The sequence below is a fragment of the Salmo salar genome, chromosome ssa11 (genome assembly GCF_905237065.1).
Source record: "Salmo salar chromosome ssa11, Ssal_v3.1, whole genome shotgun sequence".
In the NCBI taxonomy this organism is placed as follows: domain Eukaryota; kingdom Metazoa; phylum Chordata; class Actinopteri; order Salmoniformes; family Salmonidae; genus Salmo; species Salmo salar.
This window is the reverse complement of record NC_059452.1, coordinates 47175625-47202261: the sequence shown is the minus strand read 5'-3', so window position 1 is coordinate 47202261 and position 26637 is coordinate 47175625. Positions and strand designations below refer to the sequence as shown.

The window sequence follows — 26637 nt, the reverse complement described above, 5'->3', positions numbered from 1 at the left end:
CATCTCTTTGTTGGTCCAGCGGCAGCTGCGCTCATGTTGTTGTAGCTAGTTACTCTTTCTCTCTCTCTCTCTCCGGAAATATTTGTTCTCTTTCGAAATATTTCGTCTCTTGTTTCGTTGCGGCCTGTACACATCCTCGTATCTAGCGTTTGGTATCATACCTTGTCACAATATTAAGTTAACCGAGTAATGGACTCAGACGAGGGGTACAATTATGAATTCGACGAGGAGGAAGAGGAATGCAGCGAAGACAGCGCTGAGGAGGATCCCGAAGACGACACCCTGGAAGTGGAGTTGGATGATCCTGTTGTGGCCGGTGGAGAGCGAGATGAATGTGGGGAGACCGGGGGCAGTGGCCTAGGGCCCGGTCAAGACGAGGAGGACTATCGGTTCGAGGTTCTGACTGCTGAACAGATCCTTCAGCATATGGTCGAGTGTATCAGGGAGGTCAATGATGTCATCCAGGTGAGGTGAAGGAAAGGCCGAGGATGTTGGGTCTCGGTAGGCCGCAAATTGTAAAACGTAAACAGCTAATTATCTACCAAGTTAGTTTACTGCCCACCACAAACAATCGTAGGTAACGGTAAGCCTCAACGCATGTTAGCTTGTTTGCTAGTTAACGTTAGTTAGCTTGTTACAAACTAACGTTAGTGACGTTACCTTAATTTATGTACTGTAGCTAAATTACTAAGACTACAAATTAAACAAACTGCTGTAGTTAACCAGCTAACTAAATTAACGTTATCTGTCTAGGGAAGCTGCCAATTTTAGTTTAGTCAACTAACGTTAGCTAACGAACCAATAACGTTATGTCTCTTGAATGACTAGTGCGCCTGGCTCAGCGAGATAAGTGAGTTGTCAGTTCTGCCAAGATGCTGACCCAACTAACTACAGTAAGATTTAGTAAAAAAATAACTGTTAGACCCAGCCAGAAAACCTAGCTAGTTTGGCTAGTCATCTGTGTCATTCCCCTGTTAGCTACAAGTCAGCTATTACAACACTGTCATCAACGTATTTGTCTACTTTTATGGCACCAAAATGGCGAAGTAGCTAACGTTACTGAGCTATCTAGTTTGCGTGAAATCCTATCAGTCCCCTATGTCCATAGTTTCACCTGGATTATAGCTAGCCACCTAGCTAGCCATCTTACTTTCCACTGTGTCTGATTTTGAGGCCTGTGCGCCTGAAACAACATGGCCGAACCTTGATTCCCACTTCTGTCAGCCAGTGAGTTTGTCTGCAATGAATTGCAGATTTTTATGAATCCTATTATTAGACACATTTTGAACAATAATAGCCTAGAACTTATTTGTTGTGTAACTGACATGACCGTACTGCTAGTTACCGTTTAGTGTATTCTAATCCAATGCTAAATAGCTAGCTAGGTAAGTGGCTGTCTTTTTTAAAAGTTATGAAGCTTCCGGAGGCAATATAAATGTGAATTTTGCCTCCTAATTTTTCTACTCTTCTCTAGAACCCTGCAACGATAACAAGAATACTTCTTAGTCACTTCAACTGGGACAAAGAGAAACTGATGGAAAGGTTGGTCGTGACATTGGCTCTTGTGTGATTTGTTGTAAAGTCATTGTAAAACAGGGTCCTCCTCTTGGCTCTATTAGTACCGTCATTGTCTTAGTTAGGTGGTCTGTTGAATGGCCATGGTCAGGTATTAAATATGTATATGAATAGACAGCATTACACAAGGGAATTGATCAAATCAATTGTCTGTTTACCAATTTCACTGCAGACCATTTTTAATGCTCAATTTGCATAATGTCCAATAATTAAAGTCCTGAGATCTGGCACAGGTTTATCCTTTGTCTTGGTGCTCTAGTTTGGCTATGACTTACTGCCTTTCTATGTAACCATTTGTTATAGCATGACCTAAAGCGCTTATCCTAGTGAATAATACACCACCCAATAAAGTAGCGTGTTTCCCAGCCAGTGATGACATGTCTTCTCTCACTAGATATTTTGATGGGAACCTTGACAAATTGTTCTCGGAATGCCATGTCATCAACCCCAGTAAGAAGTCGAGGACACGGCTGATGAACACGAGGTCCTCTGCTCAGGATCTTCCCTGTCAGATCTGCTACCTGAACTACCCAAACACGGTCAGTACCCTATCCCCTAGCCCCTGCCCTCAGTCTCTAGTAGTGTAGCTCTGAACTCCCCAAACTCAGTCAGTAGCCTACTCTGAAGGGAGAGATGCACAAGTCCTATCCACTAGGCAGTAGTGTACATCTGAATGGATCAGGACATGCCCAGTCAGATCTCCTACCCAAACTCAGTAGTCTACTCTGAAGGGAAAGACACAGCCCCTAGACATGAAGGGGAGCAACTCCTAGCCCTTACCTCTAGCTACTAGGCACTAGTGTAGATGTGAAAAGATCAGGACATGATAGGACTGGAATTGCCAGGCACCTCACGATACAATATTATCACCATACTGATATGTATTGTGATTCAATACTGCACTTTTATTGCTATTTCATATTAACATATTACTCACTATATGTATGTTAAAGAGAAGAGCGCATGAGAAAATGAGTTTTGATCAGTCATGGAAATAAAAGTGCTGAAAATATGTTGGCTCACTATTTTAAAATTAAGTGGAACTAGCTATAGGATGAAAAATACCTGAGATTTGGTGCAGGTATAGCCGATTAGCGCTAGCTAACACTACCTAGCAATATATCTATATAGTCAAAGTATCGATATAATATTGTGATATGTAACTGTATCGATTTCCCCCCTTCACTAGGACATGCCCTGTCAGATCTTCTAGCTGAACTACCCAAACTCAGTCAGTCAGTATTATGAAGGGAAACACCCCCTAGCCTCTAACCCTTACCCCCTAGCCTCTTACCACCTAGCCTCTATGACTGAAACTTCCTCTTCCTCTCCCACAGTACTTCACTGGCCTGGAGTGTGGACACAAGTTCTGCATGCAGTGTTGGGGGGACTACTTGACTACCAAAATCATCGAGGAGGGGATGGGACAGGTAAGCACCACAAACACCTTTTTGTTTTACCAGGGAAAAGACCCTTACGGTAAGAAACCCTTGGTGGGCAGGGCCTGGCAAGAGGTCAGCAGGAAGTAGTCAAGAAGAAAGAAATGCAATAGCACAGACAAAACGTTAAGATAATGATCTTTGACCAAGCGCTTATTCATACATACATACATGCTGTGTGTATGAATGTATGCATGCATCGTTAAAATGGACTGTAAACTCTTATTCTGACTCAGGAAAAGCAATCATTGGGCTTTTGTTGAGATGTGAAAAGTCTCACCATGTTTCCTTTCTCTTTCTTAAAAAAAAAAAACTAAGACAATTTCCTGCCCTGCTCACAGCTGTGATATATTGGTGGACGACAACACAGTCATGTAAGTGTTACGTCACTGTCGCTTTACATTCCACAGCAGGTAGACTAGCGGTTAGAGCATTGGGACAGTAACTGAAAGGTTGCTGGTTCGAATACCCGTGCCGTCAAGATGAAAAATCTTTCTGTGCCCTTGAGCAAGACACTTAACCCTGATTTGCTCCAGGGGCTCCTTACTACTACGGCGGATCCTGTAAAACAACACATTTCACTGCATCTATCCGCTCTGTGACACTAAAGCCTTTTTTAAATGTATTATTATTATTAAGTTTCAGCATTACATACACGCTGCTTGTTCTACACGCTGCTTGTTCTGTGAGTTGGAGATGTAGAGTAGCAGATGAGTTTAAAAATCTATTTTTTGTATTTGTTCAAATCCACTACATTTAATTAGCATTTGAAAACCAAATGCTTTTTCTCTAGGAGACTGATCACAGAGTCCAAGGTGAAGTTGAAGTACCAACACTTGATTACCAATAGTTTTGTAGAGGTAAGATGTGTAATGTTCGTCATTGATAATATAAGTGTGTGTGTGTATATATATGTATGTATGTATGTGTGTGTGTGTGTGTGGTGTGTGGTGTGTGTGTGTGTGTATATATATATGTGGAGCTGTCTGTGCTCTAAAATACAATGTAGCAGTTTTCCATGTAAGCCTAGCTGTGAGAATATTTCATCTGTTCTTCAGATGTTAGATAATCTTGCTTGTTTGGAAGAAGAGGATTGGCATGTATTCCTTCTGCTTGTCCTGCTTCTTATGCTCCTGTCCTCTCCTCTCGTCCTCAGTGCAATCGACTGTTAAAATGGTGCCCAGCGCCAGACTGCCATCACGTAGTCAAAGTCCAGTACCCAGATGCTAAGCCTGTGAGATGCACATGTGGCCGGCAGTTTTGGTAAGAGACGGCTGTCTATAACTTACATTCCCTGCTTATTGGTTTTGTTTTGTACATCACACGTTCTCTGGCATGCAAAGGACCATATACCACTAATACTCACGACAGAGATGTCTTGATTTATTAACACACTGTAAAAGGTTTGTAACCAACATCGCTCAAAACGCATGATGATATCTCTTGCAGTTGTCACACAAATGGAATCCTAAAAAAAACACAGATTTTTTTGGTTACATGTGGATCTTTATTTCTACCCAATCATTGCAGCTTCAATTGTGGTGAGAACTGGCATGATCCCGTCAAGTGTAAGGTATGTCACAACTGAGTCTAAATTCAACCCTCCCTGTCAGTGGTAATGTAATAGTGGTCGGACCCAGTCCACATAAACAACCCTAACCCTTACCCCATATACATTTAATGTACTGTAGATCTGAAAGTATAGGTGGTGGTAGCATCACCTTGTCCCCTGATAGGATAGGTGGTGGTGGCTGCTTCACCTTGTCCCCTGATAGGATAGGTGGTGGTAGCTTCACCTTGTCCCCTGACAGGATAGGTGGTGGTGGCAGCTTCACCTTGTCCCCTGACAGGATAGGTGGTGGTAGCAGCTTCACCTTGTCCCCTGATAGGATAGGTGATGGTGGCTGCTTCACCTTGTCCCCTGACAGGATAGGTGGTGGTAGCAGCTTCACCTTGTCCCCTGATAGGATAGGTGATGGTGGCTGCTTCACCTTGTCCCCTGACAGGATAGGTGGTGGTGGCAGCTTCACCTTGTCCCCAGACAGGATAGGTGGTGGTGGTAGCTTCACCTTGTCCCCTGACAGGATATGTGGTGGTGGTAGCTTCACCTTGTCCCCTGACAGGATAGGTGGTGGTGGCTGCTTCACCTTGTCCCCTGACAGAATAGGTAATGGTAGCTTCACCTTGTCCCCTGACAGGATAGGTGGTGGTGGTAGCTTCACCTTGTCCCCTGACAGGATAGGTGGTGGTGGTAGCAGCTTCACCTTGTCCCCTGACAGGATAGGTGGTGGTAGTAGCAGCTTCACCTTGTCCCCTGACAGGATAGGTGGTAGTGGTAGCAGCTTCACCTTGTCCCCTGACAGGATAGGTGGTGGTGGTAGCAGCTTCACCTTGTCCCCTGACAGGATAGGTGGTGGTGGTAGCAGCTTCACCTTGTCCCCTGACAGGATAGGTGGTGGTGGTAGCAGCTTCACCTTGTCCCCTGACAGGATAGGTGGTGGTGGTGGTAGCAGCTTCACCTTGTCCCCTGACAGGATAGGTGGTGGTGGTGGTAGCAGCTTCACCTTGTCCCCTGACAGGATAGGTGGTGGTGGTGGTAGCAGCTTCACCTTGTCCCCTGACAGGATAGGTGGTGGTGGTGGTAGCAGCTTCACCTTGTCCCCTGACAGGATAGGTGGTGGTGGTGGTAGCAGCTTCACCTTGTCCCCTGACAGGATAGGTGGTGGTGGTGGTAGCAGCTTCACCTTGTCCCCTGACAGGATAGGTGGTGGTGGTGGTAGCAGCTTCACCTTGTCCCCTGACAGGATAGGTGGTGGTGGTAGCAGCTTCACCTTGTCCCCTGACAGGATAGGTGGTGGTGGTAGCAGCTTCACCTTGTCCCCTGACAGGATAGGTGGTGGTGGTGGTAGCAGCTTCACCTTGTCCCCTGACAGGATAGGTGGTGGTGGTGGTAGCAGCTTCACCTTGTCCCCTGACAGGATAGGTGGTGGTGGTGGTAGCAGCTTCACCTTGTCCCCTGACAGGATAGGTGGTGGTGGTGGTAGCAGCTTCACCTTGTCCCCTGACAGGATAGGTGGTGGTGGTGGTAGCAGCTTCACCTTGTCCCCTGACAGGATAGGTGGTGGCTGCTTCACCTTGTCCCCTGACAGGATAGGTGGTGGCTGCTTCACCTTGTCCCCTGACAGGATAGGTGGTGGCTGCTTCACCTTGTCCCCAGACAGGATAGGTGGTGGTGGTAGCTTCACCTTGTCCCCTGACAGGATAGGTGGTGGTGGCTGCTTCACCTTGTCCCCTGACAGAATAGGTGATGGTAGCTTCACCTTGTCCCCTGACAGGATAGGTGGTGGTGGTAGCTTCACCTTGTCCCCTGACAGGATAGCTGGTGGTAGCAGCTTCACCTTGTCCCCTGACAGGATAGGTGGTGGCTGCTTCACCTTGTCCCCTGACAGGATAGGTGGTGGCTGCTTCACCTTGTCCCCTGACAGGATAGGTGGTGGCTGCTTCACCTTGTCCCCAGACAGGATAGGTGGTGGTGGTAGCTTCACCTTGTCCCCTGACAGGATAGGTGGTGGTGGCTGCTTCACCTTGTCCCCTGACAGAATAGGTGATGGTAGCTTCACCTTGTCCCCTGACAGGATAGGTGGTGGTGGTAGCTTCACCTTGTCCCCTGACAGGATAGCTGGTGGTAGCAGCTTCACCTTGTCCCCTGATAGGATAGGTGATGGTGGCTGCTTCACCTTGTCCCCTGACAGGATAGGTGGTGGCTGCTTCACCTTGTCCCCTGACAGGATAGGTGGTGGTGGCAGCTTCACCTTGTCCCCAGACAGGATAGGTGGTGGTGGTAGCTTCACCTTGTCCCCTGACAGGATAGGTGGTGGTGGTAGCTTCACCTTGTCCCCTGACAGGATAGGTGGTGGTGGCTGCTTCACCTTGTCCCCTGACAGAATAGGTGATGGTAGCTTCACCTTGTCCCCTGACAGGATAGGTGGTGGTGGTAGCTTCACCTTGTCCCCTGACAGGATAGGTGGTGGTGGTAGCAGCTTCACCTTGTCCCCTGACAGGATAGGTGGTGGTGGTAGCAGCTTCACCTTGTCCCCTGACAGGATAGGTGGTGGTGGTAGCAGCTTCACCTTGTCCCCTGACAGGATAGGTGGTGGTGGTAGCAGCTTCACCTTGTCCCCTGACAGGATAGGTGGTGGTGGTAGCAGCTTCACCTTGTCCCCTGACAGGATAGGTGGTGGTGGTAGCAGCTTCACCTTGTCCCCTGACAGGATAGGTGGTGGTGGTAGCAGCTTCACCTTGTCCCCTGACAGGATAGGTGGTGGTGGTAGCAGCTTCACCTTGTCCCCTGACAGGATAGGTGGTGGTGGTAGCAGCTTCACCTTGTCCCCTGACAGGATAGGTGGTGGTGGTGGTAGCAGCTTCACCTTGTCCCCTGACAGGATAGGTGGTGGTGGTGGTAGCAGCTTCACCTTGTCCCCTGACAGGATAGGTGGTGGTGGTGGTAGCAGCTTCACCTTGTCCCCTGACAGGATAGGTGGTGGTGGTGGTAGCAGCTTCACCTTGTCCCCTGACAGGATAGGTGGTGGTGGTGGTAGCAGCTTCACCTTGTCCCCTGACAGGATAGGTGGTGGTGGTGGTAGCAGCTTCACCTTGTCCCCTGACAGGATAGGTGGTGGTGGTGGTAGCAGCTTCACCTTGTCCCCTGACAGAATAGGTGATGGTAGCTTCACCTTGTCCCCTGACAGGATAGGTGGTGGTGGTAGCTTCACCTTGTCCCCTGACAGGATAGCTGGTGGTAGCAGCTTCACCTTGTCCCCTGATAGGATAGGTGATGGTGGCTGCTTCACCTTGTCCCCTGACAGGATAGGTGGTGGCTGCTTCACCTTGTCCCCTGACAGGATAGGTGGTGGTGGCAGCTTCACCTTGTCCCCAGACAGGATAGGTGGTGGTGGTAGCTTCACCTTGTCCCCTGACAGGATAGGTGGTGGTGGTAGCTTCACCTTGTCCCCTGACATGATAGGTGGTGGTGGCTGCTTCACCTTGTCCCCTGACAGGATAGGTGGTGGTGGTAGCTTCACCTTGTCCCCTGACAGGATAGGTGGTGGTGGTAGCAGCTTCACCTTGTCCCCTGACAGGATAGGTGGTGGTGGTAGCAGCTTCACCTTGTCCCCTGACAGGATAGGTGGTGGTAGTAGCAGCTTCACCTTGTCCCCTGACAGGATAGGTGGTAGTGGTAGCAGCTTCACCTTGTCCCCTGACAGGATAGGTGGTGGTGGTAGCAGCTTCACCTTGTCCCCTGACAGGATAGGTGGTGGTGGTAGCAGCTTCACCTTGTCCCCTGACAGGATAGGTGGTGGTGGTAGCAGCTTCACCTTGTCCCCTGACAGGATAGGTGGTGGTGGTGGTAGCAGCTTCACCTTGTCCCCTGACAGGATAGGTGGTGGTGGTGGTAGCAGCTTCACCTTGTCCCCTGACAGGATAGGTGGTGGTGGTGGTAGCAGCTTCACCTTGTCCCCTGACAGGATAGGTGGTGGTGGTAGCAGCTTCACCTTGTCCCCTGACAGGATAGGTGGTGGTGGTGGTAGCAGCTTCACCTTGTCCCCTGACAGGATAGGTGGTGGTGGTGGTAGCAGCTTCACCTTGTCCCCTGACAGGATAGGTGGTGGTGGTGGTGGTAGCAGCTTCACCTTGTCCCCTGACAGGATAGGTGGTGGTGGTGGTAGCAGCTTCACCTTGTCCCCTGACAGGATAGGTGGTGGCTGCTTCACCTTGTCCCCTGACAGGATAGGTGGTGGCTGCTTCACCTTGTCCCCTGACAGGATAGGTGGTGGCTGCTTCACCTTGTCCCCTGACAGGATAGGTGGTGGCTGCTTCACCTTGTCCCCAGACAGGATAGGTGGTGGTGGTAGCTTCACCTTGTCCCCTGACAGGATAGGTGGTGGCTGCTTCACCTTGTCCCCAGACAGGATAGGTGGTGGTGGTAGCTTCACCTTGTCCCCTGACAGGATAGGTGGTGGTGGCTGCTTCACCTTGTCCCCTGACAGGATAGGTGGTGGTGGTAGCTTCACCTTGTCCCCTGACAGGATAGCTGGTGGTAGCAGCTTCACCTTGTCCCCTGACAGGATAGGTGGTGGCTGCTTCACCTTGTCCCCTGACAGGATAGGTGGTGGCTGCTTCACCTTGTCCCCTGACAGGATAGGTGGTGGCTGCTTCACCTTGTCCCCTGACAGGATAGGTGGTGGCTGCTTCACCTTGTCCCCAGACAGGATAGGTGGTGGTGGTAGCTTCACCTTGTCCCCTGACAGGATAGGTGGTGGTGGCTGCTTCACCTTGTCCCCTGACAGAATAGGTGATGGTAGCTTCACCTTGTCCCCTGACAGGATAGGTGGTGGTGGTAGCTTCACCTTGTCCGCTGACAGGATAGCTGGTGGTAGCAGCTTCACCTTGTCCCCTGATAGGATAGGTGATGGTGGCTGCTTCACCTTGTCCCCTGACAGGATAGGTGGTGGCTGCTTCACCTTGTCCCCTGACAGGATAGGTGGTGGTGGCAGCTTCACCTTGTCCCCAGACAGGATAGGTGGTGGTGGTAGCTTCACCTTGTCCCCTGACAGGATAGGTGGTGGTGGTAGCTTCACCTTGTCCCCTGACAGGATAGGTGGTGGTGGTAGCTTCACCTTGTCCCCTGACAGGATAGGTGGTGGTGGCTGCTTCACCTTGTCCCCTGACAGGATAGGTGGTGGTGGTAGCTTCACCTTGTCCCCTGACAGGATAGCTGGTGGTAGCAGCTTCACCTTGTCCCCTGATAGGATAGGTGATGGTGGCTGCTTCACCTTGTCCCCTGATAGGATAGGTGATGGTGGCTGCTTCACCTTGTCCCCTGACAGGATAGGTGGTGGCTGCTTCACCTTGTCCCCTGACAGGATAGGTGGTGGTGGCAGCTTCACCTTGTCCCCAGACAGGATAGGTGGTGGTGGTAGCTTCACCTTGTCCCCTGACAGGATAGGTGGTGGTGGTAGCTTCACCTTGTCCCCTGACAGGATAGGTGGTGGTGGCTGCTTCACCTTGTCCCCTGACAGAATAGGTGATGGTAGCTTCACCTTGTCCCCTGACAGGATAGGTGGTGGTGGTAGCTTCACCTTGTCCCCTGACAGGATAGGTGGTGGTGGTAGCAGCTTCACCTTGTCCCCTGACAGGATAGGTGGTGGTGGTAGCAGCTTCACCTTGTCCCCTGACAGGATAGGTGGTGGTAGTAGCAGCTTCACCTTGTCCCCTGACAGGATAGGTGGTAGTGGTAGCAGCTTCACCTTGTCCCCTGACAGGATAGGTGGTGGTGGTAGCAGCTTCACCTTGTCCCCTGACAGGATAGGTGGTGGTGGTAGCAGCTTCACCTTGTCCCCTGACAGGATAGGTGGTGGTGGTAGCTTCACCTTGTCCCCTGACAGGATAGGTGGTGGTGGTAGCTTCACCTTGTCCCCTGACAGGATAGGTGGTGGTGGTGTAGCTTCACCTTGTCCCCTGACAGGATAGGTGGTGGTGGTAGCAGCTTCACCTTGTCCCCTGACAGGATAGGTGGTGGTGGTAGCAGCTTCACCTTGTCCCCTGACAGGATAGGTGGTGGTGGTAGCAGCTTCACCTTGTCCCCTGACAGGATAGGTGGTGGTGGTAGCAGCTTCACCTTGTCCCCTGACAGGATAGGTGGTGGTGGTAGCAGCTTCACCTTGTCCCCTGACAGGATAGGTGGTGGTGGTAGCAGCTTCACCTTGTCCCCTGACAGGATAGGTGGTGGTGGTAGCAGCTTCACCTTGTCCCCTGACAGGATAGGTGGTGGTGGTAGCAGCTTCACCTTGTCCCCTGACAGGATAGGTGGTGGTGGTAGCAGCTTCACCTTGTCCCCTGACAGGATAGGTGGTGGTGGTAGCAGCTTCACCTTGTCCCCTGATAGGATAGGTGGTGGTGGTAGCAGCTTCACCTTGTCCCCTGATAGGATAGGTGGTGGTGGTAGCAGCTTCACCTTGTCCCCTGATAGGATAGGTGGTGGTGGTAGCAGCTTCACCTTGTCCCCTGATAGGATAGGTGGTGGTGGTAGCAGCTTCACCTTGTCCCCTGACAGGATAGGTGGTGGTGGTAGCAGCTTCACCTTGTCCCCTGATAGGATAGGTGGTGGTGGTAGCAGCTTCACCTTGTCCCCTGACAGGATAGGTGGTGGTGGTAGCAGCTTCACCTTGTCCCCTGACAGGATAGGTGGTGGTGGTAGCAGCTTCACCATGTCCTCTCAGATCTCCACAAGTGACAATGGGTTGGTTCTAGACTGGGCCCTAGTCTCCACATTCATGGTTAGTGGTAAAGTGTACTTGGGACAGAGGTCCCCTGCGATTAACATAGTTATACTTACTGTAATATAGTTACATGATCAAACACAGATTGGTGACTTTGAACTTGTTGTATTGATTATCTTTTTCCATGTTGTTTCTTTCAGTGGTTGAGGAAATGGATCAAGAAGTGTGACGATGACAGCGAGACGTCCAACTGGATCGCAGCCAATACAAGGGTATTTAAAAAGGCTTACCTCAAAGTACAATCCTAGTCTGTTTTTATGGAGGTCCAGCAACTAGCTATATCACTTGCGTGTCCCTCCACGAAACCAGGTAGATTTGTATTTTGAATATCTCTTTAAGCATTTTAGGACTGGTTTCCCCAGACACAGATTACACCCTATTCCTGGACTAAAAATCATTCTCAGTGGATATTCTAGGCTTAATCTGTGTCAGGGAAACTGGCTCTTAAATGCTGCTCTATAGTGCTGCCGCTGTGTGAATGATGGACTGTTACTGAGCCCCTCTCTGCTTGTCCATCTGTCCCTCAGGAGTGCCCCAAATGCCACGTGACCATTGAGAAGGACGGCGGCTGCAACCACATGGTGTGTCGGAACCAGAGCTGCAAGGCAGAGTTCTGCTGGGTCTGCCTGGGGCCCTGGGAACCACACGGCTCTGCCTGGTGGGTGGATCTACCTCCTACTGATTAGTACTATTCTACTGGAAGTCTATGGGTATCTGCTAGCATGCTAGTAGATACCCATATACTTGCAGTCATTGTGCTAATGCTAGTTAGCTTTGGCTCGCGAAACTACCTCCTTCATACTGGCCACAAAAACATAAAAATGGTATTGGTGAATTCATCTGACTCTGGGGAGGTTGAGAAATGACCTCACTGTCAACATTCAGAAGTATCCCTTTTAGATTCCTTTATTGTCCTTCCGCTTTATCCCAACGCCTCCGAAAGACATACAGGTTGGAGCGAGGGGGCTGCCTTATTTGGGCGCCTGTGGAGCTGTTGTTGTTGGGGGGGTTTAGGTGCCTTGATCAAGGCCTCAACGGCAGGTGAAGGCATCTAGGATTTGTTGCTAGCAACTCTCCTGTTAAAAGCTCACTTCCGGACAGATTTTCTGTCAGACCCGGGATTCAAACTGGCATCCCTCTGGTTGCTGTCAGTCTTTGCTGTTGCTGTAATAATGAAGGAAGCAACAACCATATTGGACTAAAATGTTGATTTTTTTTTTTTCTTCCCCTCACTAATTACTAGCTCTGTGTTTATTGTAGGTACAACTGCAACCGCTACAATGAGGATGATGCCAAGGCAGCGAGGGACGCCCAAGAGGTAACAGTGAGTCATGGTGTCTTTAGTGTTCCTCACTGTAGACTAGAATCACAACACAGTCCTGGTCTTTGTTGACCATCATGTATAATGATAGACATATTTCCTCATTCCCACAACAGTTAAGTGGTGGTGTAGTGGTGGTTGTGCTAGTTACGGTTGAAGTCGGAAGTTTACATACAGTATCTCACAAAAGTGAGTACACCCCTCACATTTTTGTAAATATTTGAGTATATCTTTTCATGTGACAATACTGAAGAAATGACACTTTGCTACAATGTAAAGTAGTGAGTGTATACTACTAAGATATACTCAAATATTTACAAAAATGTGAGGGGTGTACTCACTTTTGTGAGATACTGTACACCTTAGCCAAATACATTTAAACTCAGTTTTTCACAATTCCTGACATTTAATCCTAGTAAAAATTCCCTGTCTTAGGTCAGTTAGGATCACCACTTTATTTTAAGAATATGAAATGTCAGAATAATAGTAGAGTGATTTCTTTCTTTCATCACATTCCCAGTGGGTCAGAAGTATACAAACACTCAATTAGTATTTGGTAGCCTTGCCTTTAAATTGTTTAACTTGGGTCAAACATTTCGGGTAGCCTTCCACAAGCTTCCCACAATAAGTTGGGTGAATTTTGGCTCATTCCTCCCGACAGAGCTGGTGTACCTGAGTCAGTTTTGTAGGCCTCCTTGCTTGCACATGCTTTTTCAGTTCTGCCCACAAATTTTTTATAGGATTGAGGTTAGGGCTTTGGGATGGCCACTCCAATACCTTGATTTTGTTGTCCTTAAGCCATTTTGCCACAACTTTGGAAGTATGCTTGGGGTCATTGTCCATTTGGAAGACCCATTTGCGACCAAGCTTTAACTTCCTGACTGATGTCTTGAGATGTTGCTTCAATATAGCCTAATCATTTTCCCTCATGATGCCATCTGTTTTGTGAAGTACACCAGTCCCTCCTGCAGCAAAGCACCTCCACAACATGATGCTGCCACCCCCGTGCTTCACGGTTGGGATAGTGTTCTTCAGCTTGCAAGCCTCCCCCTTTTTCCTCCAAACATAACGATGGTCATTATGGTCAAACAGTTCTATTTTTGTTTCATCAGACCAGAGGACATTTCTCCAAAAAGTACAATCTTTGTCCCCATGTGCAGTTGCAAACCGTAGTCTGGCTTTTTTATGATGGTTTTAGAGCAGTGGCTTCCTTGCTGAGCGGCCTTTCAGGTTATTTCGATATATGACTCGTTTTTTTGTGGATATAGATACTTTCGTTCCTGTTTCCTCCAGCATCTCCCTCCTGAGCGGTATGACGGCTGCGTGGTCCCATGGTGCTTATACTTGCGTACTATTGTTTGTACCTTCAGGCGTTTGGAAATTGCTCCCAAGGATGAACCAGACTTGTGGAGGTCTTCAAATGTTTTCTGAGGTTTTGGCTGATTTCTTTTGATTTTCCCATGATGTCATGCAAAGAGGCACTGAGTTTGAAGGTAGGCCTTGAAATACATCCACAGGTACACCCCCAATTTACTCAAATTATGTCAATTAGCCTATCAGAAGCTTCTAAAGCCGTGACGTCATTTTCTGGAATTTTCCAAGCTGTTTAAAGGCACAGTCAACTTAGTGTATGTAAACTTCTGACCCACTGGAATTGTGATACAGTGAAATAATGTCTGTAAACAATTGTTGTAAAAATGACTTGTGTCATGCACACTGTAGATGTCCTAACCGACTTGCCAAAACTATAGTTTATTAACAAGAATTTTGTGGAGTGGTTGAAACACGAGTTTTAACGACTCAAACCTAAGTGTATGTAAACTTCTGACTTGTGCTAGTTGTGGTGCTGCTGGCGGCGGTTGTGGTGCTGCTGGGGGCGGTTGTGGTGCTGCTGGCGGGCGGTTGTGGTGCTGCTGGCGGGCGGTTGTGGTGCTGCTGGCGGGCGGTTGTGGTGCTGCTGGCGGGCGGTTGTGGTGCTGCTGGCGGGCGGTTGTGGTGCTGCTGGCGGGCGGTTGTGGTGCTGCTGGCGGGCGGTTGTGGTGCTGCTGGCGGGCGGTTGTGGTGCTGCTGGCGGGCGGTTGTGGTGCTGCTGGCGGGCGGTTGTGGTGCTGCTGGCGGGCGGTTGTGGTGCTGCTGGCGGGCGGTTGTGGTGCTGCTGGCGGGCGGTTGTGGTGCTGCTGGCGGGCGGTTGTGCAAGTGGTGGTGCTGCTGGCGGCGGTTGTGCTAGTGGTGGTGCTGCTAGTGGCGGTGCTGCTGGCGGCGGTTGTGCTAGTGGTGGTGCTGCTAGTGGCGGTGCTGCTGGCGGCGGTTGTGCTAGTGGTGGTGCTGCTAGTGGCGGTTGTACTGCTAGTACTGCTAGTGGTGGCGGTTGTGCCGCTAGTGGCGGATGGGTGGTTGTGCCGCTAGTGGCGGGTGGGTGGTTGTGGCGTACAGGCGGTGGTTGTACTAGTAGTAGTAGTGGTGGTTGTACTAGTAGTAGTAGTAGTGGTGGTGGTGGTGGTTGTACTAGTAGTAGTAGTGGTTATGCTAGTAGTGGTGGTGGTTATGCTAGTAGTGGTGGTGGGTATGCTAGTAGTGGTGGTGGGTATGCTAGTAGTGGTGGTGGGTATGCTAGTAGTGGTGGTGGGTATGCTAGTAGTGGTGGTGGGTATGCTAGTAGTGGTGGTGGGTATGCTAGTAGTGGTGGTGGTGGGTATGCTAGTAGTGGTGGTGGGTATGCTAGTAGTAGTAGTGGTGGTGGTGGGTATGCTAGTAGTAGTAGTGGTGGTGGTGGGTATGCTAGTAGTAGTAGTAGTGGTGGTGGTGGGTATGCTGGTAGTAGTAGTGGTGGGTATGCTGGTAGTGGTGGGTATGCTGGTAGTAGTAGTGGTGGTGGTGGGTATGCTGGTGGTGGTGGGTATGCTAGTGGTGGTGGGTATGCTAGTAGTAGTAGTAGTGGTGGTGGGTATGCTGCTAGTAGTAGTAGTGGTGGTGGGTATGCTGCTAGTAGTAGTAGTGGTGGTGGGTATGCTGCTAGTAGTAGTAGTGGTGGTGGGTATGCTGCTAGTAGTAGTAGTGGTGGTGGGTATGCTGCTAGTAGTAGTAGTGGTGGTGGGTATGCTGCTAGTAGTAGTAGTGGTGGTGGGTATGCTGCTAGTAGTAGTAGTGGTGGTGGGTATGCTGCTAGTAGTAGTAGTGGTGGTGGGTATGCTGCTAGTAGTAGTAGTGGTGGTGGGTATGCTGCTAGTAGTAGTAGTAGTGGTGGTGGGTATGCTGCTAGTAGTAGTAGTGGTAGTAGTGGTGGGTATGCTGCTAGTAGTAGTAGTGGTAGTAGTGGTGGGTATGCTGCTAGTAGTAGTAGTAGTAGTAGTGGTGGGTATGCTGCTAGTAGTAGTAGTAGTAGTGGTGGTGGGTATGCTGCTAGTAGTAGTGGTGGTGGGTATGCTGCTAGTAGTAGTAGTGGTGGTGGGTATGCTGCTAGTAGTAGTAGTGGTGGTGGGTATGCTGCTAGTAGTAGTAGTGGTGGTGGGTATGCTGCTAGTAGTAGTAGTAGTGGTGGTGGGTATGCTGCTAGTAGTAGTAGTAGTAGTGGTGGTGGGTATGCTGCTAGTAGTAGTAGTAGTGGTGGTGGGTATGCTGCTAGTAGTAGTAGTGGTAGTAGTGGTGGGTATGCTGCTAGTAGTAGTAGTAGTGGTGGGTATGCTGCTAGTAGTAGTAGTAGTAGTGGTGGTGGGTATGCTGCTAGTAGTGGTGGTGGGTATGCTGGTAGTAGTAGTGGTGGTGGGTATGCTGCTAGTAGTAGTAGTAGTAGTAGTAGTGGTGGGTATGCTGCTAGTAGTAGTAGTGGTGGTGGGTATGCTGCTAGTAGTAGTAGTGGTGGTGGGTATGCTGGTGGTGGTGGGTATGCTAGTAGTGGTGGTGGTGGGTATGCTAGTAGTAGTGGTGGTGGGTATGCTGCTAGTAGTAGTAGTAGTAGTGGTGGTGGGTATGCTGCTAGTAGTAGTGGTGGTGGGTGTGGTGGTGGGTATGCTGGTGGTGGTGGGTATGCTAGTAGTGGTGGTGGTGGGTATGCTAGTAGTGGTGGTGGTGGGTATGCTAGTAGTGGTGGTGGTGGGTATGCTGCTAGTAGTAGTAGTGGTGGTGGGTATGCTGGTGGTGGTGGGTATGCTAGTAGTGGTGGTGGTGGGTATGCTAGTAGTGGTGGTGGTGGGTATGCTGGTAGTAGTAGTGGTGGTGGTGGGTATGCTGGTAGTAGTAGTGGTGGTGGTGGGTATGCTAGTAGTAGTAGTGGTGGTGGGTATGCTAGTAGTAGTAGTGGTGGTGGGTATGCTAGTAGTAGTAGTGGTGGTGGGTATGCTAGTAGTAGTAGTAGTGGTGGGTATGCTAGTAGTAGTAGTAGTAGTGGTGGGTATGCTAGTAGTAGTAGTAGTAGTGGTGGGTATGCTAGTAGTAGTAGTAGTAGTGGTGGGTATGCTAGTAGTAGTAGTGGTGGGTATGCTGCTAGTAGTAGTAGTAGTGGTGGTGGGTAAGCTGCTAGTAGTAGTAGTAGTAGTAGTGGTGGTGGGTATGCTGCTAGTAGTAGTAGTAGTAGTGGTGGTGGGTATGCTGCTAGTAGTAGTAGTAGTAGTGGTGGTGGGTATGCTGCTAGTAGTAGTAGTAGTGGTGGTGGGTATTCTGCTAGTAGTAGTAGTAGTGGTGGTGGGTATGCTGCTAGTAGTAGTAGTAGTGGTGGTGGTGGGTATGCTGCTAGTAGTAGTAGTAGTAGTGGTGGTGGTGGGTATGCTGCTAGTAGTAGTAGTGGTGGTGGTGGGTATGCTGCTAGTAGTAGTAGTAGTGGTGGTGGTGGGTATGCTGCTAGTAGTAGTAGTAGTAGTGGTGGTGGGTATGCTGCTAGTAGTAGTAGTAGTAGTGGTGGTGGGTATGCTGCTAGTAGTAGTAGTGGTGGTGGGTATGCTGCTAGTAGTAGTAGTGGTGGTGGGTATGCTGCTGCTAGTAGTAGTAGTAGTGGTGGTGGGTATGCTGCTAGTAGTAGTAGTAGTGGTGGTTGGTATGCTGCTGCTAGTAGTAGTAGTAGTAGTAGTGGTGGTGGTGGGTATGCTGCTAGTAGTAGTAGTAGTGGTGGTGGGTATGCTGCTAGTAGTAGTAGTAGTAGTAGTGGTGGTGGGTATGCTGCTGCTAGTAGTAGTAGTAGTAGTAGTAGTGGTGGTGGTGGGTATGCTGCTAGTAGTAGTAGTGGTGGTGGTGGGTATGCTGCTCGTAGTAGTAGTAGTAGTAGTAGTGGTGGTGGGTATGCTGCTGCTAGTAGTAGTAGTAGTAGTAGTGGTGGTGGGTATGCTGCTAGTAGTAGTAGTGGTGGTGGGTATGCTGCTAGTAGTAGTAGTGGTGGTGGTGGGGGGTATGCTGCTAGTAGTAGTAGTAGTGGTGGTGGGTATGCTGCTAATAGTAGTAGTAGTAGTAGTGGTGGTGGGTATGCTGCTAGTAGTAGTAGTAGTAGTAGTGGTGGTGGGTATGCTGCTAGTAGTAGTAGTAGTGGTGGTGGGTATGCTGCTAGTAGTAGTAGTAGTAGTAGTGGTGGTGGGTATGCTAGTAGTAGTAGTAGTGGTGGTGGTGGGTATGCTGCTAGTAGTAGTAGTGGTGGGTATGCTGCTAGTAGTAGTAGTAGTGGTGGGTATGCTGCTAGTAGTACTAGTAGTGGTGGTGGGTATGCTGCTAGTAGTAGTAGTAGTGGTGGTGGGTATGCTGTTAGTAGTACTGGTGGTGGGTATGCTGCTAGTAGTAGTAGTGGTGGTGGTGGGTATGCTGCTAGTAGTGGTGGTGGTGGGTATGCTGCTAGTAGTAGTAGTAGTAGTAGTGGTGGTGGGTATGCTGCTAGTAGTAGTAGTGGTGGGTATGCTGCTAGTAGTAGTAGTGGTGGGTATGCTGCTAGTAGTAGTAGCTGTGGTGGGAATGCTGCTAGTAGTAGTAGCTGTGGTGGGTATGCTGCTAGTAGTAGTAGCTGTGGTGGGTATGCTGCTAGTAGTAGTAGCTGTGGTGGGTATGCTGCTAGTAGTAGTAGCTGTGGTGGGTATGCTGCTAGTAGTAGTAGTGGTGGTGGGTATGCTGCTAGTAGTAGTAGTAGTAGTGGTGGTGGGTATGCTGCTAGTAGTAGTAGTAGTGGTGGTGGGTATGCTGGTGGTGGTGGGTATGCTGGTGGTGGTGGGTATGCTGGTGGTGGTGGTGGTGGGTATGCTAGTAGTAGTAGTGGTGGTGGGTATGCTGTGAGTAGTAGTAGTAGTGGTGGTGGGTATGCTGCTAGTAGTAGTAGTAGTAGTGGTGGTGGGTATGCTGCTAGTAGTAGTGGTGGTGGGTATGCTGGTGGTGGTGGGTATGCTGGTGGTGGTGGGTATGCTGGTGGTGGTGGTGGTGGGTATGCTAGTAGTGGTGGTGGTGGGTATGCTAGTAGTAGTAGTGGTGGTGGGTATGCTGCTAGTAGTAGTAGTACTAGTGGTGGTGGGTATACTGCTAGTAGTAGTAGTGGTGGTGGTGGGTATGCTGCTAGTAGTAGTAGTAGTGGTGGTGGGTATGCTGGTGGTGGTGGGTATGCTGGTGGTGGTGGGTATGCTAGTAGTGGTGGTGGTGGGTATGCTAGTAGTAGTAGTAGTAGTGGTGGTGGGTATGCCACTAGTAGTAGTAGTAGTGGTGGTGGGTATGCTGGTGGTGGTGGGTATGCTGGTGGTGGTGGGTATGCTGGTGGTGGTGGGTATGCTGGTAGTAGTAGTAGTGGTGGTGGGTATGCTAGTAGTGGTGGGGGTGGTGGGTATGCTAGTGGTGGTGGGGGTGGTGGGTATGCTAGTGGTGGTGGGGGTGGTGGGTATGCTAGTGGTGGTGGGGGTGGTGGGTATGCTAGTGGTGGTGGGGGTGGTGGGTATGCTAGTGGTGGTGGTGGGTATGCTAGTAGTGGTGGTGGTGGTGGTTATGCTAGTGGTGGTGGTTATGCTGGTGGTGGTTGTTATGCTAATGGAGGTGGTTATGCTAGTAGTGGTTATATTAGTAATGATGAGCATGTATAATGGTAAACATATTCTCCCAGGCTTGATTGTTGTTGTGATTTTAAGAGCCAGGCGTTCTTCCTCCTCCAGCGGTCCAGGGCAGCCCTGCAGAGGTACCTGTTCTACTGCAACCGTTACATGAACCACATGCAGTCGCTGCGCTTCGAGCACAAGCTGTACGCCGGGGTCAAGGCCAAGATGGAGGAGATGCAGCATCACAACATGTCCTGGATCGAGGTGCAGTTTCTGAAGAAGGCCGTGGACGTGCTGTGTCAGTGTCGCTCCACACTCATGTTCACCTACGTCTTCGCCTTCTACCTCAAGAAGAACAACCAGTCCATCATCTTTGAGGTAACTTTACAGCTATAGTCCTAACCCAAACCCTTCTACCTGAAGAAGAACAACCAGTCCATCATCTTTGAGGTAACTTTACAGCTATAGTCCAAACCCAAACCCTTCTACCTGAAGAAGAACAACCAGTCCATCATCTTTGAGGTAACTTTACAGCTATAGTCCTAACCCAAACCCTTCTACCTGAAGAAGAACAACCAGTCCATCATCTTTGAGGTAACTTTACAGCTATAGTCCTAACCCAAACCCTTCTACCTGAAGAAGAACAACCAGTCCATCATCTTTGAGGTAACTTTACAGCTATAGTCCTAACCCAAACCCTTCTACCTGAAGAAGAACAACCAGTCCATCATCTTTGAGGTAACTTTACAGCTATAGTCCTAACCCAAACCCTTCTACCTGAAGAAGAACAACCAGTCCATCATCTTTGAGGTAACTTTACAGCTATAGTCCTAACCCAAACCCTTCTACCTGAAGAAGAACAACCAGTCCATCATCTTTGAGGTAACTTTACAGCTATAGTCCTAACCCAAACCCTTCTACCTGAAGAAGAACAACCAGTCCATCATCTTTGAGGTAACTTTACAGCTATAGTCCTAACCCAAACCCTTCTACCTGAAGAAGAACAACCAGTCCATCATCTTTGAGGTAACTTTACAGCTATAGTCCTAACCCAAACCCTTCTACCTGAAGAAGAACAACCAGTCCATCATCTTTGAGGTAACTTTACAGCTATAGTCCTAACCCAAACCCTTCTACCTGAAGAAGAACAACCAGTCCATCATCTTTGAGGTAACTTTACAGCTATAGTCCTAACCCAAACCCTTCTACCTGAAGAAGAACAACCAGTCCATCATCTTTGAGGTAACTTTACAGCTATAGTCCTAACCCAAACCCTTCTGAAAAAGAACAAACAGTCCCATTTTTGAGGTGGGGGAAGGTAGAGAAGGGAGGGGAAAGAGAGAGAGAAGTGGAGGGAGTTGGAGTATTCTATTTAGCTTGAAGTGTTTCAGTTGTTCCAGCTCTGTTGGTACAGTTGTGTACAGTAAAGCCATGATGTATTTATACACCTACAAATCAAGGTCTCCTCTAAAGGAACCCTTTATTTCCACAGTTGTTGTCATGAGGTGAAGTGCTCCAGATAAAAACCCGGCAGCACAGTTATTCCTGTTTGTGTAGTTCTATCAGGACAAGTAGTGGCACTATACTATACACTGAGTGTATGAAACCCAGCAGCGTTGCAGTTCTTGACACACTCAAACCGGTGCGCATGGCACCTACTACCCCGTTCAAAGGCACTTAAATATTTAGTCTTTCTCATTCACACTCAATTGCACACACACACACACACAATCCATGTCTCAATTGTCTCAAGTCTTAAAAATCCTTCTTTATCCTGTCTCCTCCCCTTCATCTACACTGATTTCAATTGGATTTAACAAGTGACATCAATAAGGGATCATATCTTTCACCTGGTCAGTCTGTAATAGAAAGAGCTGGTGTTCTTAATGTTTTGTACATTCAGTGTATATGCTGTGACTGAACCCAAGTGGTCCTCTTTTAGAACAATCAGGCTGACTTGGAGAATGCTACGGAGGTTCTGTCTGGTTATCTGGAGCGGGACATCTCCCAGGACTCTCTGCAGGACATCAAACAGAAAGTACAGGACAAGTACAGGTGAGTTCAATACATGATATAGATGTCTTTATTGCAACAGCAAGTACAGGTTAATCTGCAACAGGATAGATGATTTTATAGATCTGTGTGTCTTTTTGTACTGGTCAGTGGTAAATATGACATTTGAATGGAAATGTGGGAGGAGGACTCTAAACATGCCTACTGAGGCTGTCATTGATCAGCGATTAATTTCATCAGAAATTGTCTCTTGTTCCATTCTATTTGTCTCTGTTGTCAAGCCAAATGTGGATTAGTTGGCTACGCTACAGCACATATCAGAATGAGACCAGACTGATTTTAAAATGAGCCTTCCTCTCCTCACTGTTTCCTGTTTCCTGTTTGTTGTCCTCCAGATACTGTGAGAGTCGGCGGCGGGTGCTGCTGCAGCATGTGCATGAGGGCTATGAGAAGGACCTCTGGGAATACATAGAAGATTAAGGATAGACTCTTTACTAAAAAACCCTCTCCAGACTAGAGCGCTGATGCAATGCCACGGGGCAGCACTGGTTTTCACCTATTGTTGCTGATCTTCCCAATATTGCGTATTTTTTTTCTTGGGTTTTGTTTAATGGAAAAGTTTAAATAAATTATATCAAAATAAAGGTAGAATATTTCAAACGTTAATCGTACAACAGTATTGTTTGTAGCAGGTTGGATTGTGAGGACAAAAAATAACTCCCCGCTTCTCTCAATTGGTCACTATTGTAACATCACCCTCCCACTCTGTTCAGTTTTCCAGTGAGATGTATTTTATTTGTTTAATTTTTAAGTACCCTTGTGTGGGACATGGGTTTGTGTTCAACACAGTCCAACTGTTCAAGCCATGTTCATTAAATGTGGTTTGATCACATGTAGGGTTTTTGAATGTTGATTTGCTGATTGTAAGGTGCTTAACCACGTGGGTTGGCAGGAAAAACCATAGGGAGTGCAGAAAAAGGAAACATGTTTTTCAATTTGTAAATAACGCATATGCATGGAACAGCAAGTGTGGCCGTTTCTTTTATTTGTCTTTTTTCTTTTATTTTTGAAAAATATTTATTCATATTTTTTTTTCAAATATTCAATATAGTTGCTGTGTAGAAGACAAGTTCCCTCCTGCTTTAAAAGAAAATGTATTCTTTGTGAGGGTTTGGAAGCTGTGTAGCTTCACCCAGGAGAACAAGGACAGAAACAGTTTGAACGAGCGATAAAACTCTGACAGGGTTGTAGTAGCTTTCAAAAGCACTTCTGACAAAACAAAATCCACCTAAAGGACAACATTAGGTGAGAGAACGAGACTAAAGAACAAACTTTCTTTTTTTTTTTTTTTTTTTATAGCCAGCCAGACTGTAGTTCAGGTAATACATTGATTTATTCATAGTTGGAATTGACCTTGCAACCTTCAGAGGTTATCAACTAATTGTACCTGAGGGGGTTTTGAGAAATTAGAGAATGACTTGGAAAGAACTCCGCTGTGTCCTAAGTGGCTCCCTATTCTCTATATAGTGCACTATGGGCCCCTGGTCAAAAGTAATGCATTATATAGGGAATAGAGTGCCGTTTGGGATGAAGGTCATGTCCTGTTTGTTCTAACCCCCCTCCGTCCCACTCCCTCTTGTTTTTGTTCTTCCATCACCACCCCTCCTGTTTCTCCTTAGAAGTTGTAATTTCCAGATAACACACTACCAACTGTTTCATGAGAGCCAAATTGAGTGACATTCACTCATAAAAAAGATAAAATAAACAAATGTATTTCTTTTTTCAGACTTGAGCTTTTCCTCATGGTTTTTTGTATGCACCTTGGTCACCTGGGAGGCGGTAGGGCACCTTGGTCACCTGGGAGGCGGTAGGGCACCTTGGTCACCTGGGAGGCGGTAGGGCACCTTGGTCACCTGGGAGGCGGTAGGGCACCTTGGTCACCTGGGAGGCGGTAGGGCACCTTGGTCACCTGGGAGGCGGTAGGGCACCTTGGTCACCTGGGAGGCGGTAGGGCACCTTGGTCACCTGGGAGGCGGTAGGGCACCTTGGTCACCTGGGAGGCGGTAGGGCACCTTGGTCACCTGGGAGGCGGTAGGGCACCTTGGTCACCTGGGAGGCGGTAGGGCACCTTGGTCACCTGGGAGGCGGTAGGGCACCTTGGTCACCTGGGAGGCGGTAGGGCACCTTGGTCACCTGGGAGGCGGTATGTAATTCCCTGAAAGGGCTGTTTTTAAACTTGAGTCAGTCAGCATGACAACATGACCTAGTCCTAGGCCCCTAAAGAAGTAGAAACTGACAGACCTGGCTGACAGGATGTACCCCTCCCCTTTTTATCTGTGTTCTGTAAAGGAGTATTGTTTTCGTTAGCAGTTAGTTGAGCTATACAAACTGCTTCGTGGGCTTTAAAGAACGAGTCTTGTCTGACAGCTGCATTTTAAAAAAAATTTAAAGACTGGGCATGAAGAAGCGCTGATGTTTTGAGATGTCTGTTGTTGTAAAGCTTTGGCATCTAGGCTAGACTATGAGAGTGGCGTTTACACTGGTTGCTAGTCTGAACTGCCACCCTATTCCCTATATTTTGCACTACATTTGACCACAGACCAATGGGGAGTAGAGCGCTATAGGGGTTAGGTTGTCATTTGGAAAGCAGCCTGGGTTGTACCAACATGGTAACATGATGCCATTTACCTTCATAACACTTTCCAGTTTTATACGAGCTTACGAGGTCCAAAACAAGACAAATTCTAGCCCAGGGAAGTGGCTGAACTAGTCTCAGTGCTGTCCTCAGTCAGTGTTTGTTGGAATACATTTCTCAATGCACTGTAGCCCTCGACAAAGACAAAAGTCTGGCATTTGACATTGATGTGGCTGACGAGACGGAAACAAAGATTTCTCTTCACCAAAGTGTGAATCATCTGAAAATACTATTTTTATCTCTTGTTTCTGATACTTTCTGTGAAATGGGAAGTTCAGATACAGTTGCTTTCATGTATTATAACCATTCTTACAAACAAAATGTCCTATTTAAATAAATGTCATTCAAAAGGAATTTTGTTATACGATTTGTTTCTTTAGACAAAATAGTATTAATGCTTGAACACTTGGCTCCTGTTCACATTCCACCTGCATCAAATGTCATAGACCCATACACATACAGTGCTTTCATACCCCTTGACCTTTATCACATTTTGTTATGTTACAGCCTTAAAATGGATTCAATTGTTTCTCCCCTCAATCTATACACAATACCCCATAATGACAAAGCAAAACAGATTTTTAGAAATGTATTAAAAATAAACTGATCACATTTACATAAGTATTAAGACCCTTTACTCAGTAGTTTGTTGAAGCATCTTTAGTAGCAATTACAGCTTCGAGTCTTCTTGGGTATGACGCTAGAAGCTTGGCACACCTGTATTTGGAGAGTTTCTCCCATTCTTCTCTGCAGATCCTCTCAAGCTCTGTCAGGTTGGATGAGGAGCGTCGCTCCACAGCTATTTTTAGGCCTCTCCAGAGATGTTTGATCCGGTTCAAGTCCGGGCTCTGGCTGGGCCCCTCAAGGACATTCAGAGACTTGTCCCGAAGCCACTCCTGCGTTGTCTTGGCTGTGTGCTTAGGGTTTGTGTCCTGTTGGAAGATGAACCTTCGACCCAGGCTGAGGTCCCAAGTGCTCTGGAGCAGGTTTTCATCAAGGATCTCTCTGTACTTTGCTCCGTTCATCTTTCCCTCAATCCTGACTAGTCTCCCAGTCCCTGGGAGAATGATGGAGGCCACTGTGTGCTTGGGGACATTCAATGCTGCATACATTTTTTGGCACCCTTCCCAGATTTGTGTCTCAACACAATCCTGTCTCGGAGCTCTATGGGCAATTCCTTCGACCTCATGGCTTGGTTTTTGCTCTGACATGCACCGTCAACTGTGGGACCTTATATAGACGTGTGTGTGCCTTTCCAAATCATTTCCAATCAATTGAATTTACCACAGGTGGACTCCAAGTTGTAAAAACATCTCAAGGTTGATCAATCGAAACAGGATGCACCTGAGCTCAACTTAAGAATTGTATAGCAAATGGTCTGAATACTTATGTAAATTTAAGGTATCTGTTTTTTATTTGTAATAAATTAGCAAATGTATAAAAACCTGTTTTTGCTTTGTCATTATGGGGTATTGTGATGTCATTATGGGGTATTGTGTATAGATTGGATCAAAAATGACAAAAAAAAACTCAGAATAAGGCTGTAATGTAACAAAATGTGGAAAAAGTCAAGGGGTCTGAATACTTTCCGAATGCACCGTACATAGACCTACAGCATCGCAAGTAGGTCAAACTTGATAGTTTGGTGTGCTGGTGCTCTAACCAAGATTATTATGTTGGGTCTGGAGTGCTGATACATGCATCACCTGCCTTGACCTGTATTACTTGCAGTGGTGTGAAGTACTTAAGTAAAAAAACATTAAAGTACTACTTAAGTTGTTTTTTGGGGTATCTGTACTTTACTATTTTATATTTTTGCCTACTTTTACTTCACTACATTCCTAAAGAAAAGAATGTACTTTTTACTCTACATTTGCCCTGACAACCAAAGTACTCGTTATATTTTGACAGGAAAATGGTAAAAAATCACACACTTCTCAAAAGAACGTCCCTGGTCATCCCTACTGCCTCTGATCTGGCGGACTCACTAAACACAAATGCTTTGTTTGTAAATTATGTCTGAGTGTTGGAGTGTGCCCCTGGCTATCCGACAATAAATAAAAAATGGTCCCTTCTGGTTTACTCAAGTAGTATTTTACAGGGTGACTTTCACATGTCATTTTCTATTAAGTTATCTTTACTTTCACTTAAGTATGACAATTGAGTACTTTTTCCACCATTGATTATTTGACTGATTGCACAACAGTCACTTCTGTTGTATGGACTATATATAGTAATAAAAAAAAAGGCTTTATTTTACTAGGCACGTCAGTTA

General features: G+C 47.7%; 1 protein-coding gene across 4 annotated transcripts; it reads left to right on the top strand.

The window, feature by feature from the left end:
• LOC106597342 (E3 ubiquitin-protein ligase arih1) lies at positions 1 to 24716 on the top strand. Of its 4 annotated transcripts, none has more exons than XR_006757584.1 (14): positions 1 to 465; positions 1475 to 1542; positions 1970 to 2114; positions 2913 to 3005; positions 3333 to 3388; positions 3808 to 3874; positions 4171 to 4277; positions 4545 to 4587; positions 11494 to 11565; positions 11881 to 12011; positions 12614 to 12677; positions 19772 to 20896; positions 21597 to 21709; positions 22063 to 22311. XR_006757584.1 is itself a non-coding variant. In XM_045689676.1 (14 exons), the coding sequence occupies exons 1-14, from the start codon at positions 190 to 192 to the stop codon at positions 22145 to 22147; spliced, it is 1575 nt and encodes a 524-aa protein (XP_045545632.1). In that variant the 5' UTR covers positions 2 to 189; the 3' UTR covers positions 22148 to 24716. The 4 variants fall into 4 exon arrangements, 3 of the variants coding, with proteins under 3 accessions (XP_045545632.1, XP_045545631.1, XP_045545633.1); XM_045689676.1 differs by having other exon boundaries at positions 2 to 465; positions 12614 to 12671; positions 19772 to 20032; positions 22063 to 24716; XM_045689675.1 differs by having other exon boundaries at positions 2 to 465; positions 19772 to 20032; positions 22063 to 24716.
• Positions 24717 to 26637: the final 1921 nt, after the last annotated feature.